The sequence below is a fragment of the Mirounga leonina genome, unplaced genomic scaffold (assembly GCF_011800145.1).
Source record: "Mirounga leonina isolate KUSES-001 unplaced genomic scaffold, KU_Mleo_1.0 Mir_205, whole genome shotgun sequence".
Lineage (NCBI taxonomy): Eukaryota > Metazoa > Chordata > Mammalia > Carnivora > Phocidae > Mirounga > Mirounga leonina.
The window spans coordinates 1,179,133-1,193,527 of record NW_023270515.1 but is presented as its reverse complement, the minus strand read 5'-3'; the positions used below and the strand labels follow the sequence as shown (position 1 = coordinate 1,193,527).

Sequence of the window (14,395 nt, the reverse complement as noted above, 5' to 3'; positions counted from 1 at the left end):
CACACACAATATAATAAACACACACAACACCCATCACACACACAATACACACAACACCCATCACACACACAATATAATGAACACACACAACACCCATCACACACACAATATAATGAACACACACAACACCCATCACACACACAATACACACAACACACATCACACACACAATATAATAAACACACACAACACCCATCACACACACAACACAGACCACACACACAGCACACATCAAACAGCACATGCACACACATACAGGCCGCGCAATTTGGGACGGTGCTGCGCAGCACTACGTTCCTTCTAATGGGATCATGATTTCTCTTAAGCATGTAGTCTTTACTCATATGAACAGACTCCTGTCATCAAATCACTTTTAAATACTCAGAAGGCAGTTAGAAGAATAAAATGCGAAAAGAATCTCAATGAATAGAATCTGGTCAGAAAGGATGAAGCTTTTAAATGTAGAAGTTGGTTGTATTTTGTTACAGCAATCTAAGTTTTTCAAGCCAAAGTCATCAGCAACCTATACATATAACCTGGAATTACTTCCAAATTATAGTACCTCTTACCTTTATATATAAAAATGGGATTTTTAAAAATGGAGACTTGTCTAATAACAAAGAAACTAATTATTGGAAAGATGTAACTTATAGATAATTTTAAAAATCATAGCATAGAATAGGCTAGAAATAACCTTTAGGTCTCGGAATAGAGATTAATTTGACAAAATGACATTAAAAATAATGAAGCACATCTATCTTTACTGCCTTCCCCCTCCCCCCAAAAATATACACACATTACATGAATGACAGTAGATTACAAAAGAGTATTCATCAAGATTTGATGTGTGTGTGTAGCTAGCAGCTATCTCTGGGTAATGGGGCTGTAAACTATTTTTGTTTTCTTCTTCTATCGGTATTTTCTAAATTTTTTATGAAGTCATGAACTATTTCTGGGGCACCTGGGTGGCTTGGTCAATTGAGCATCCGATTCTTGGTTTCAGCTCAGGTCATGATCTCAGGGTCGTGAGATCGAGCCCCAAGTATGGCCGTGCTGGGTGTGGAGGCTGCTTAAGAGTCTCTCCCTCTCCTTCTGCCCCTCCCCGCTCATGCTCTCTCTCACTCTAAAAATAAATAAATAACAAAAAAATTTTTAAAAATAAAGATCATGAACTAATTCTTTGTTGTTGTGGTTTTTTTAATTTTATTTATTTATTTGACAGAGAGAGACACAGCGAGAGAGGGAACACAAGCAGGGGGAGTGGGAGAGGGAGAAGCAGGCTCCCGGCTGAGCAGGGAGCCCGATGCGGGGCTCGATCCCAGGACCCCGGGACCATGACCTGAGCCGAAGGCAGACGCTTAACGACTGAGCCACCCAGGTGCCCCTAATTCCTTGTTTTAAAATATTTTATTTATTTATATATTTTAGAGAGCAAGAGAGAGAAAGCAGGTCCATGCACACAAGCAGGAGGAGGGGGAGGGAGAGAGACAAGCAGACTCCACCCTGAGCACAGAGCCCTGTGCAGGGCTCGACCTCAGGACCCTGAGAGCACGACCTGAGCAGAAATCAAGAGTCAGATGCTCAACCAACTGAGCCACCCAGGCACCCTGATCATGAACTATATCTAATAGCTGTCGTGTGTATGTGTTGGCCTTTTAAAAAGAAACAAAAGATTTTTAAGGGGAATTTCTTTTGACATTTGGGACCTTCTTTAATGTTGATGACCTTCATCAACAAAGGACTTGATGAGACACTGAGACAATATATTTGGTGATTTTGGGTAAATTATTCTCCCTATCCTTGAGTTCTCATTTTGATTTAGCTCTCTGATTAGCATTTTGAAACGATTAATCAAAAATCTTCATTCACAATATTCCTAAAACTTTTGGTTACAATGAACGTCACTGAGCCTCAGCTAACATGAGGGGCTGGAATAGGAGGGAGAATCTGAGAATGTCCCTTAGGACCTGCCCTCAGAATCCACTAACATTCTCTCAGCTGATTCCTCTATACACAGACATGATTCCATTCCTGCGAGGATGTAAATTTAAGACTCCCCCAATGCCCAGCTAATAAGCCACAGATTCAACAAGCAAGCAGCTGGGCAAGAGTCTCAGTCTGCCTCATTTGGACATGTAGCCCCTCCAGCGCATCGGCAGCAATATAAAAATAGCATGCTGCCCTTGCAGGGTTAAATTAATGAAAATTATCGTAAAATTCCTTATAATGAAGTCCCTCCCCCAGTGCCGATTAGCAAGCAAAACAAAATTCCTAGGAGAAGGAAAAGATCGTTCTTGGAAGCTCTCACAATTAAACAAGAAGAATTAGAACATTTCAACAAGCAGGAAAAGAATGGGAAAGAAGAGAATTCGTCTGTAAAAAAACTTTTTTTGTTTTTTAAAGATTTTATTTATTTGACAGAGAAAGACACAGCGAGAGAGGGGAACACAAGCAGGGGGAGTGGGAGAGGGAGAAGCAGGCTCCCAAGGAGCAGGGAGCCCGATGCGGGGCTCGATCCCAGGGCCCTGGAATCATGACCTGAGCCGAAGGCAGACGCTTCACGACTGAGCCACCCAGGCGCCCCTCATCCGTAAAAAATGTAAGCTGAATTACAGACCTCCCTGGGTCTGGGGTCTCTTTCCCCCTCCTATTTCCTGTAACTCATTTCAATCACTGAAAGAAAACTATGGATTTGGGTTTTGTTTGTTTACTAAATACAAGTTCTTAATATAAAACAAACATTATTGTCTTTGAAGTTAGATGGACTTTTTACGATGAGCATCCGAACAGTAGAAGGTCTTGCAACTGGCTTTCCCCCCGCCAACACCTCAGGGTACCTAGAACTCACGTTCTCATGCAGTGGTTCTCGGGCCTCGTGGGGCATCAGAAACACCTGAAGAGCCTGCTAGCCCACAGTTTGCTGGGCTGCACCTCAGAGCTTCTGATTCAGGAGATCTGGGGCCAGGCCTGAAAATTTGCATTTACAGAGGTGCCCAGGTGGGGTTACTGCTGCGGCTTTGGGAACCCCCACTGCACCCCTATGCCCTCCCTTAAATCATGCTGATTAATAACCAGAGCACGGTGAGCACTCACAAGCAGTAGGCCTGGCATCCCCACCCGCCAAGGCCTTAATTTTCCAGGGTGGGTTAGGTTCGTTCCCACACTTGTGCATGCAAGTTAGAGTCATGTTGTAATTACATCATTTAAATAAACATCGTGGAAATCAATGAAATAGGAGCATGAAAGGATTTTTTTTTTCCTCTGTGAACTTAATGGAATGCTTTGGAAAGATCCAGTACATGCAAGTCACCTTAAAAACTCATCATCAAATGAGGTGTCAAAAAAGCTGGGCTGGCAGGGAGGTCTCACAAAACCTGAAAGATTATGCACCTAGCTTGCTTTGTAAGCGTCTTTAAATTTCTGCTCTGTTTTAAAGAAGTCAAAACTGATTTTCTAGACAGACAAATGAGTTATGCTTATGTTAGAAAGACAACAGGTAACTCTAATCGTTAGATTCTTCTTTAAAAAATAGTCTTTGTCCTGCATCAAAAAACACTGGCAGTAAGTATATGTTTATATATTTCAAGTTAGAGTAAAAAAGTTCTAGGCCTCTGTGTGTTTACAATTTAGCACTTGAAGTGACTTCTTCTTTGTCAAACCACCTTCAGTTCCAAACATAGGACGTGAGGTCTTCCTTTGTACCTGGGAATGTTGGTTATTATTTAAGCCTAGACTCTATAAACAAACTTATCAGCCAAGCCAATAATACATTACATTACATTACAGAGAATAAATCTTATTTCCTTAAATTGCATCTTTAATAGCTTTAATACTGTTTTCTAGTTGGGTTTTATTTTGTTTTGTTTTTCTTTTGTTGTTGTTGTTGGTTTTAAGTGGGCTTCACACCCAGCGTGGGGCTTGAACTCACGATCCTGAGATCAAGACCTGAGCTGAGATCAAGAGTCAGAGGCTTAACTGAGCCACCCAGGAGCCCCTCTAGTTTTTCTTTTAATGTGTTAACTGTGCTCTTAAATCTTATATCCTCAGTACTCTTCATTTTTGAATACTTCTTTTGTACGATTCTTAATCTTCTATCTCTGTGACACTTGATTCTCTTATATTTAAGTTCTTCTTATTCTACCTTTTTTCATAGAAGACATTTCTTTTTTAAATTCATTATCTTATGGAATGCATATGTTTCCTTTACATCCTTAATTTTAATTCTTTTCATAATCCTCTTCTTTCTTGTCAGCGGGTGCTTCCTCTTGCGGGCTTAGGAGGGTGGCAGGGAGGAAGGCTATGCCCCAACAGGCAATCAGAGGCTCTTGCTATGTGAGCTCTCATCCCCTTCAATCCTGGCCTCCTAAAAGGAAGACAGACTTTCGACCTCAGCTCTATCAGACAACTGAAGGCATGCCGGACCAAGCCCTATAGGGCCTCATTCCCTGGCCATGGGAGGCAGGCTCCTGGGGGGCTCTACTGCACACCAGTGGATGAGAACCACAGTTCTAATGTAACCTCCCGGTGGGGGGCAGGCTAGAAATTCTTCCCAAGTCGGCCACACTCTCCCTGGATAGGTTCCCACTAGAGCCATGTTATGGCTTCCTAATGTCACGTATCTTCCAGACACTTCATGATGAGCTGCATGTGTAAACTTCTTTCATACACAGCTGTAGTGCAACGTCTAAAATTGACTCGATATTACATGCTATCTTGACATCTGGTAAAACCTGGAAGGCCCGAAATGGCCTAAGCACTGGCCAAAGCTCCCACAGATTAGGTCTCCTACCCAAGCAGCCCGCTTTACCAAGGACCCAGGCACACTGCCTCCCTGTCCCCTGGAATTATCCCAACAAGCCAGTCACATCCTCCATGTGAACCAGGGCACACTCCGCCCTCTTGATACCACAAAGCCTGCCTCCCACCCCCCGACTGCTCACACTGTGTCCCTGCACTGTGCTTTTGTCCTCATCCCTGGGCTTTGAGAATATGTCATAAGCTGCCGTCACTCACATCTGCCCGGTGTCAGGGGCTGCGTGTCGGCCATCCCCACAAATACAAGAAGGCAATCCTTCCCTCACCAACCAGGTGCATAAGAGGCAATCGAAACAGCACCGCTAAGCACCACGCAAACTGCATTAACTGCGCACACTGTGCAGGACGGGGGAGGGGAAGAACGGAAGCACGACGTGGTCCAGCCCTGCCCGACTCCGCAGACAACACCTTCAGCACGGGAGGCTCCGGGAAGGGCACTGCCACGCCCTATTTCTCCATCCACCTCTCTTTGATAAATTTACCTCCGACTTGCTATAGTTCCCTTCTCAGCAGGCTAAAAGAGGATTATCTGGGATGTAGGCTGCATCAGCTTCTTCGTGTCATGAAGAACAAGGAGAAGGTGGCTGTAGCCACAATTCTCTGACCTAAAAGATGATTCTATTAAGCACCAGGGTTGAATATGCTACTGTACCTCGTCCGTCGCTGTCTCTCCTGCTTCTTCCGTAGGCCCACAAATAGAAATTTTAAAAAAACCTATGAATTCACCTAAGTTTTAAGTTGAATCTAAAAATCAAGCAAAGAAGGGCACCTGGTTGGCTCAGTCATGATCTCGGGGTAGTGGAATCAAGTCCCACCTCGGGGTCTGCATGCTGATCACTGAGTCAGCTTGAGATTCTCTCTCTCCCTTTGCCCCTCCCTCCACTCACACTCTATTTCCCTCCCTCTCTCTAAAATAAGTAAAATCTTTACAAATGTATTTAAAAATTAAACTACGACACATTTTCATCAAAATGAAAGACATTAATGTATTGACAAAATATATAAATAACAAAGACATGATAACTAAGCGATGCCTACTTATTTCATGTGTTATATGTGAAGCCCTTAGAATGAGATTAGAGACATTTTTCCACCATCTTACTCCCAAGAAAATATAATTCATTAGTAATACTGCCTAATTACATGTTTAATTCTGTCTATATCCAAAGAATATTGCAGATCTGTAGCACTATCTAGGAAAATTCAGACCATACATGCCAAGCAATTAGAAAATTTGAACAAAATTATGTCTTTTCTGACTTTATGTCCTTATAAGTATGCCTTTCCTTCAGCTTTGAACCGTAAATAAGAGTAGGTCAAACACTTACCCTCCATCAAAATAAAATAATAACATTTCTGAAGCATTTAGTATTTAAACAATGATTTCTGGTTAAAGAGAGAAATTTGCAAGGTAGGAGAGGGTGAGGCCATCCCAAATTCAAATAGGTCTCCACTGTGCCAACCCACTAGAATTTCTGTTTCCCTGGATCAAAGTAGTAGGACCAGGCTGTATCTCCTACAAATGCAAGGAAACAAGAATTTTCTAGCCCTTCCCAAAATGGCCCCATGATAAGTGTCTGGGGGCCAGTGTACTAGAATCGCTTTAATTAAGTAGAGGAAGCACTCCCTAAAAATTCCTCATGCCTTCCGACTCGGGCAGAGAGCTCACAGAATCCTGCACTGGGAGAGTTGAAAGCAATCTCACATTCCCAGAGCCTCTCACTCCATCCTGCCTTTGGACAGAGGAGGTCACCGAGGCCACAGAGTTAAGTAATTCGCCGAAGATCAGAGGACAAGGAAGCAACACAATCGGGACTGACTTCGAGGTTCCTGATTTACTGCCCTTCCTACTCTACCTACCATGCTGTCTCAAGATAAGGAACAGAAAAGGCAAAATCACGGAAGGCATGTGATAAGGACCCACCACATTCCCCAGTGCAGCCCCATGTTCTCGGCCAGTTCCGGAAGCATACTTTCAGATTTCTGAGGTTGGCAGAGAAAATACAGAACCTAAAACGCTGCTGCAGCTGGCCAGGCCAAGTCAGCCCCATAAGTCTGCCCAGCGTGGGGAACCCCTAAACTAATCCTTACACCACCGGCAACACACCAAGTTTCGTCCAAGAAAAGAGAGGCCTGCGCTTGTTGGTTTCTCAGCCATGTGTTGAGTGTACCTTTCTAGGACTGCCTGATTCGGCCCGCGCCTGGGCCCTCCCCTCCATGACCCCCAGCTCCTCTCACCCAGGGCACAGCACCTAGTCTTCCTTATCTCTAACGCACACTGTGGCCAGGGATATTGTTCCAGAACACAACACACCTTACCATGCTTCCCTCGTGTTGAAAAACTTCCATCTTTTCAAGAAACTTTCATCCATTATCCTTAGGATGACTGCAAGGCCATCACAATCAGGCCCCGGCTTAACTTCACCCCGCCACGTCCCTCGCCATTCTTTATTTCAGCCATATGGACCACATGCCACCTTCTCACATCTGCCACACCTTCTAGGACTCTGCTTAGAACGACATTTTCAAGGAAGACATTCCTGACCCATTAAGGCTGAGTTATGGGACCCCTCACCTGCTCCCATGACCATCATTTATCTGTCTCCCTGACTGGTCTGTGTCCTCCTTGGGGCATGACATGTGTCTTTATTCATTTTTGGATCTCCAGGATGCAGCCACTGTCTGGAACCGAGGTGTAAGCTCAATAAATGTGCTAAGTGACCAGATAAATGAACATACACTCTGCTAGTAACTGTTTGGACCTCAAAGAACATTAATTTCCCTCTTATCCACATGAGATCAAATTAAAATATGCAACAGAGAATTATCAGCTACGTAGAGTTTCACATTTTTCTAAGTTCAATTATCTGTATGAACTGTATTCAGCTGAAGCAAATGCACTAACAAGAAATACACTGCTAAAAATGGGGTTTTAGAGCAAGGCTAGAGGATGGTAGGGGGTCCCACAGGAATCAGTGCAAGTCTCAGCTTTGACAGGTTAGCCAGCAGCAATTACCAAGGGACCGAGGACTCTCTATCCATATCTGAATTGATCTTACTTTCTTTTTTTAAAATGTTTTATTGTTATGTTAATCACCATACGTTACATCATTAGTTTCTGATGTAGTGTTCCATGATTCATTGTTTGTGTATAACACCCAGTGCTCCATGCAGAACGTGCCCTCCTTAATACCCATCACCAGGCTAACCCATCCCCCAACGCCCCTCCCCTCTAGAACCCTCAGTTTGTTTTTCAGAGTCCATCATCTCTCATGGTTCGTCTCCCCCTCCGATTCCCCCTCATTCTTCCTCTCTTGCTATCTTTTTTTTTTCTTAACATATATTGCAATATTTGTTTCAGAGGTACAGATCTGTGATTCAACAGTCTTGCACTGAATTGACCTAATTTCTTAAAAGAGACATTAAATGGGGAAAGTAATTGCCCAGAGTATTTATAGAAATACTTAGCCACTTTGAAGAACCCCGGATGTTACCATCACCAGCTCTCCTGGAACATAAGCTCTGTGGGAGCAGGGACTCTGTCTTTCTCATTGCTCTGTCCCCAGCCCCCGGAATCCTGCCTGGCAGGGGGCAGACAAGCTGTCAATAACATGTTGAATGGATGCATTTATATTTGCGACTTCTGCCTCGAATCCCTCATAGGAGGAGTGGGGGGGGATATATTATACAAATAGAATTTAAACTTCCATCTTTAGCTCACAGAATTATAAAATATCAGAATTGGACAGAACCTTAAAAGTCATCCATATTCAATTCTTGAGATGGACCTTTATGGTTGGCAAATAATTACACCAGCAAAAAGGTTTTGTTTTGTTTTGTTTTTTAAGATCATTATGATCACATGGTCAGTTGAGCTAAGCTCTTGCAAATCTTAGGACAGGCTATGCATCATTCACTTGACAAAGCTACAACTTAAAATCATTTTACCTTGCTGCTCCTATAATAAAGTTAGTCAGGGGAAGCGTCCGAAGCAGGTAGTCTTAGAACCTTCCCCGGCAGGTATCCTGGTTGGGAACTTGGCCAGCGGGGCAGGCGGCAGAGACAGAAAGTGCCAGGATGAGGGACAGGTGTCAGCTGTGGTGAGTGTCAGGCAGTGGCTGGATAGGACAGGTGGCTGGTGTGGAAGGAAGCCGAGGGCCAGCCCAGAGTGACCTGAGGAGGGCAGATGGCCTCCGAATGGCTGGAAATCTCAGGGACAAGGGCAGAGTTCTCTCTATCTGCTGGCACTGCAGGGACCCAGCCTGAGACTCACCAGCTCCTCAAAGACCTAAGCCAACGTCTGCCCCTTGAGAAAGCGACTTTCCTCAGGACCGGTTTTGGAGGAAGCTGAGTGGGCTTTACAAGCCATAATCATGTAGTCAGTCAAGCCAAGGTCTTAAGAGGTTTTGGAGAGGACCACTGAGTTGGCAAGGAGCACAACTTAAAATAATTTCACCTCAGTGGAAACCAAACACAAAGCTGCGACCTGTCCAGTCTCCCATAAAGTTCTCACGAAGCCCCCAGTCTGCAGGCCCTCCTCAGAGTGTGCCCTGGAGCTGAAGTGACCTTCTGCTTCCTTCCCTTCCTCCTCAGGTACCATTCACAAGCCCGCCTCTCCTCCCTAGCCCCCTGTCCCTCCCGGGTCAGCAGGGAAGGTGACCACAAAGTCCCTTCTCTACTGGGGTCTGGAGCAACATAGGAGGTCTTCTCAGGCAGGAATGAACAGTCTCCCCCGTGTTCACCGTCCTGCCTCCCAAATGCCCCCCAACCCACCAGCATGTGGGTAAGATGCATCTTGGCATCTGGTGTTTGAGAGCCATGACGCTTGGGTTGGTGGTCGGGGAGGTCCGTTTCATTACAGGAGGTGATGGTTTCTGTCTCCACCTCTGATTTGCTTTTAAATCAAGAGTGACATTCTTAGATAAATATTTCTGGCCATTAAAATGGCATCAAAGGGGTGCCTGGGTGGCTCAGTCGGTTAAGCATCTGCCTTTGGTTCAGGTCATGATCCTGGAGTCCCGGGATCGAGTCCCATGTCTGGCTCCCTGCTCAGCTGGGAGCCTGCTTCTCCCTCTTCCTCTGCTGCTCCCCCAGCTCATGGTTGCACTCTCTCTGTGTCTCTCTCTCTCAAATAAATAAGTAAAATCGTTAAAAAATAAATAAATAAAATAAAAAGGCATCAAGTACGTCCTGAGTGAGCATGTGCAATAGCTAGAAGAACAAGATCACGCCCAGACATTACTTAGCTGCCTCATCCCTCCGTGTACCGCGACCAGCCGCCAGCGGCCGTGGCTACCACTATACACTCGAAAACTGTCCTAACACACAAATGGAAGGTCTGAAATAATGGTGCACACTGAGCTCTGCAGTCTGTTTGATAGAGAGGCGGCGGGGGCACGTTCTGGTTTCCACACTGTTCCATGGCTATCGGAGACCTCAGCACAGGGCGCCGCCACGTGAAGGGCACACAGGGCTCTGAACGACGTCCCTGTAAGTCTGCAATCATTTCAGAATGAAAGGTGAAAGTACGTTTGGATTCCTTGTCGTACCTAGTGTGGCTGAATACCAGGATATGAACTATGGGTTGTATTCCTCGGCACACAACACTAGAGACGGAGTAGAGTTACTGCCCCTCCCACACTCCAAGAAGAGAGCCACAGTTTGGTGGGGGTTCTGGGCTCCTAGGGAAGAAAGGAGAGGCCTTGCTTTAAAGATCCTGGCCTAGCTAGGAGAGGCAATGAAGCTAGACAGTCCCTAAAAAAGGGGGGGGCTTGGAGCTTAGGCTTGGAGTTATCTTGATGGAAGCAGCCAGACTGGAGACAGAGGGGCAGAAGGGGGGACACTGACCGCAGGGGCAGCAGCTGTGCTCCGTCAGAGGCCGAGGGCCTGACTCAGTCGAAGGGCCAGCGCCCATCAGCCCCTCACCCTGACGGAAGGTCCTGCCAGCATGAGGTGGAGGTGTGAAGCAGATATCATGCTGTTAGACAAATAAAGGAAGCTGACATTCTTGCCACATGGCTTAGGAACCAGATGGCAGCCCACAGATACTGTATTCCTTCTATTTTCCACGGAGCAGGGGGAGCCCCGCTGTTCAAATACAAGGGGCCAGGAGGAGCACAAGGTAAGACCCCATGAAATCTCCTCCAGGCGGTTTTCAACAGGGCCAGAGTTTATCTAAAAAGCACTGGATTGATCTGAGCTGTAAGATCTAGAAGAACCCAGCAGGATGTGTCTAGTACTTTGAAAATCAGTGTTTAAAGAAGTAAAACACAGAAATCTAATTGGCTTCTCTCTTTGTTACAAATTAGCCTATCTAAGCCTGAGTGCAACTGTGGGCCGAAAGGTGTGATGACAGCCTAGGTGGCCTTCCCATCTTAACCTTGAAAACCAAACCCAAGGGGCACCTGGGTGGCTCAGTCAGTTGAGTGTCCGACTCTTGATTTCAGTTCAGATCATGATCTCAGGGTCATGAGGTGGAGTCCCACGTTGGACTCCATGCTCAGCGGGGAGTCTGCTTGAGATTCTCTCCCTCCGCCCCTCCTGCTGTGCACTTGCTCTCTCCCTCTCTCTCTCAAATAAATAAATCTTTAAAAATAAATAAATAAATAAAATAAGAACAAACCCAAAAACCATTTAAGCGGATGGGAGGTTCTTTAAGTACAAAACGCAACCATTCAAAATATCAGATAGTTTCATCTCCTTTTCAAATTTCAATCCATTTTCCTATATATTCAGTCCCAAAGCTAATCATGTTACTATGCCATTTGTAATCCTACCGACGTATCATGGGGTTTCTTTCTTATATAACTGAATTAAAGTAAGTCAAAGAGCATGGATCACTTGTCAAATAGGAAAAAGTCAGAATCTATCTTTATGTAGAACAAATATTATTCAAGAGTTGAAGATGACTTTGATCATTAATGTGAATAATACATTCATCTAAAATTAAAATGTCTTTTACTTAGTCATATCTTCATCAGAGCCCAGGCAAAAATAACAAAAATGATTTTTTTTCATTCCTATCAGGATTTATAGGACTATAATTTACTTTGTAAAGCGTTCTCAATTAAAAAAAAAAATACTAACAAAGAGAACCCCGGGCCTGATGGCTTACCACCTCTCTGAACAGTAGCTGAGAAGAGGAAGCAGACCCATCTTTGCTGTAGTTATGAAAATTTACTTTCCTCTCAGTCCCCAAGAGAAAGGGATTGGGGTGTAATGTTTCTTATCTTTGTCTCTCTGTCTTACAGGAAGCAAACTGGATTTCAAAAAATATAATCGATAATACTATAAGAAGGCACTAGGCAGGGCGCCTGGGTGGCTCAGTTGGTTAAGCGACTGCCTTCGGCTCAGGTCATGATCCTGGAGTCCCGGGATTGAGTCCCGCATCAGGCTACCTGCTCAGCAGGGAGTCTGCTTCTCCCTCTCCCGCTCCCCCCTCTTGTGCTCTTTCTCTCTCTCACTCTCTCTCTCAAATAAATAAATAAATAAATAAATAAATAAATAAATAAATAAAAGAAGGCACTAGGCAATTCCTGTAAAGTCTGCATTATAAAAACATGGATTTTTAAATGACAGGGTAATGAAATTGCCACTATATTTAATTTAAAATTTATTATTTCTGAATGATACAGCCTGCCATGAAACTCCATCTAACTTCTAGGTCAGGATTAAAGATCTTGTCTTTCTTCCAAACTAAAGACTTCAAAGAGTCTTAAATTATCAGCACTTTGGGATAGCAATCTTTAAATATGAGGAATTTATTGCCCTGGCTCCTCCAGATTTAAATTCCTTATAATACAGACCAATTGATGCCCATGCCCACCCCAACATGCCCATAGCACGTTTCCACAGGGCCCTTCCTAACCACATTCCATCTGCTGGGAATGAGAGTCCAACTATCTTAACAGATGTCTACACCCTCTCCTGGAATCAATAAATAGGTAAAAAGAATCATAAATAGGTAAAAATGCAAACCATCATGGTTCAGTAAACAGTCTTTGTTACAAATGGCCCAACGCATTACGATCACTGAAACTCTAGGGGAGGCTCAGCCCGATGCCCGCGACCCCACCCGCTCAGCTCCCTGTGCACCACTGTCTCCCCTTACCTGGCTTCCCAGTTACATTTTCAGAATTCCTTCAATAAGTGGCCCATCTGATCTCCCATTCTCTCAGCTTGGCCATTGTGGAACTACAGTCTCCCCTGCCCTCCCATATTCCCCCTGCCCTTTATTCTGGGGCCCCTGAATTGGGACCCCTTTAGAATTCGATCACAGGCCTTGGAGCAGCTGATAGTCCCATGACTGGATCTGAATTGAGTGTGGGTTTCCCTCCCCGAGGCCTCTGCTCTATCCCCAGCTCCTGCTGGCTTCCCACAAAATGTCCCACTCCATTACCTCTGTGTCCCCAGTAAGCAGTGCTCTTGGTGGGCATTTGCTGGGAATCATCATTACTCATGACCAAGGGATAAGGTCCCTTGTTTTATGAAGAACTTGAACCTAACCTAACCCTAACAACACAATTACAGATTATTAAATCCTTGTCTAGCCTGTCCCTCCAGGCCTGGATTCAGGGTCCTCTGGCTTCCTTTTAGTCCTCAACCTGCCTTGACCACAGTAGTGAACACTTCCCCCTGCTTCGTCCCTGGCTGAACCCTCAGCTCCTGGCTTCCATGCTCACTTCAGTGTGCCCAGGAAGATTCCTGGCACCTGGAGGTGCTTTAATGCTTCTCAACCTGAATCCAGTGAAACTATGGTACAAAAAGCAAACACTCACATTCTTCTCTTGAGATTCGGCGAGATTGCCCGCATCTTCATTGTCCTCTTTTTGTGCCTCATTTTCTCCACTCTCTTCAGTCTTCTCTGTTCCCTGGTCATAAAGGAAACCCACAGTATCATTAACATTAGATAAGCTTTCAAGGAAAAACCAAACCACACATGCTATGGTTTTTTTATTTGGATACACAATATATAAAAAAAGCAATCATAGATTTCCTATTTATTAGGTCACTTCGCTACTAGTGTATAGAATCACCAACCCCCTATATTGCTCATTGGACCTGCTGTTGTAAGTCAATAGATCTGAATCATGTATATGCATGGTAGAGAAATAAACGCACTAATAAGGAGCTATAATTCACCCATTGAAGGCTTATGAAGAGAACTCCAAAGGATTTGATATTTAGGCAGTGTTTGTTTTCTGTTGCTTGAGTGGAGGTAGGCTTTATAATTTTAGAGAGTAAGAAAAGATAATAGAGGATAGATAGATAGTGAAGAAATAGATGGATAGATGGATGGATGATGGATGGATGGATGGATGATGGATGGATAATAGATGAATGATGGATGGATGATGGATGGATGGATGGATGATGGATGGATGGTGGATGGTGGATGGTGGATGATGATAGATACATAGATACATAGAGAATAAATGGATGGATGATGGATGATGATAGATACAAAGATACATAGAGAATAAATAGATGGAATGATGATGGGTGGGTGGATGGATGACAGATGATAGATAGGTAGATAGATAGATAGATAGATAGATAGATAGATAGATAGATAGATAGA

At 44.3% G+C, this 14,395-nt stretch overlaps 1 protein-coding gene across 1 annotated transcript in view; it reads right to left on the bottom strand.

The window, feature by feature from the left end:
• Nucleotides 1-14,395, bottom strand: part of LOC118026125 (SH3 domain-binding glutamic acid-rich protein-like) — a 61,870-nt gene that overhangs the window by 3,618 nt on the left and 43,857 nt on the right. The window contains exon 6 of the mRNA XM_035028848.1: nucleotides 13,593-13,685. Coding sequence (XP_034884739.1) covers nucleotides 13,593-13,685 — 93 coding nt within the window. The remainder of the gene's footprint in view (nucleotides 1-13,592; nucleotides 13,686-14,395) is intronic.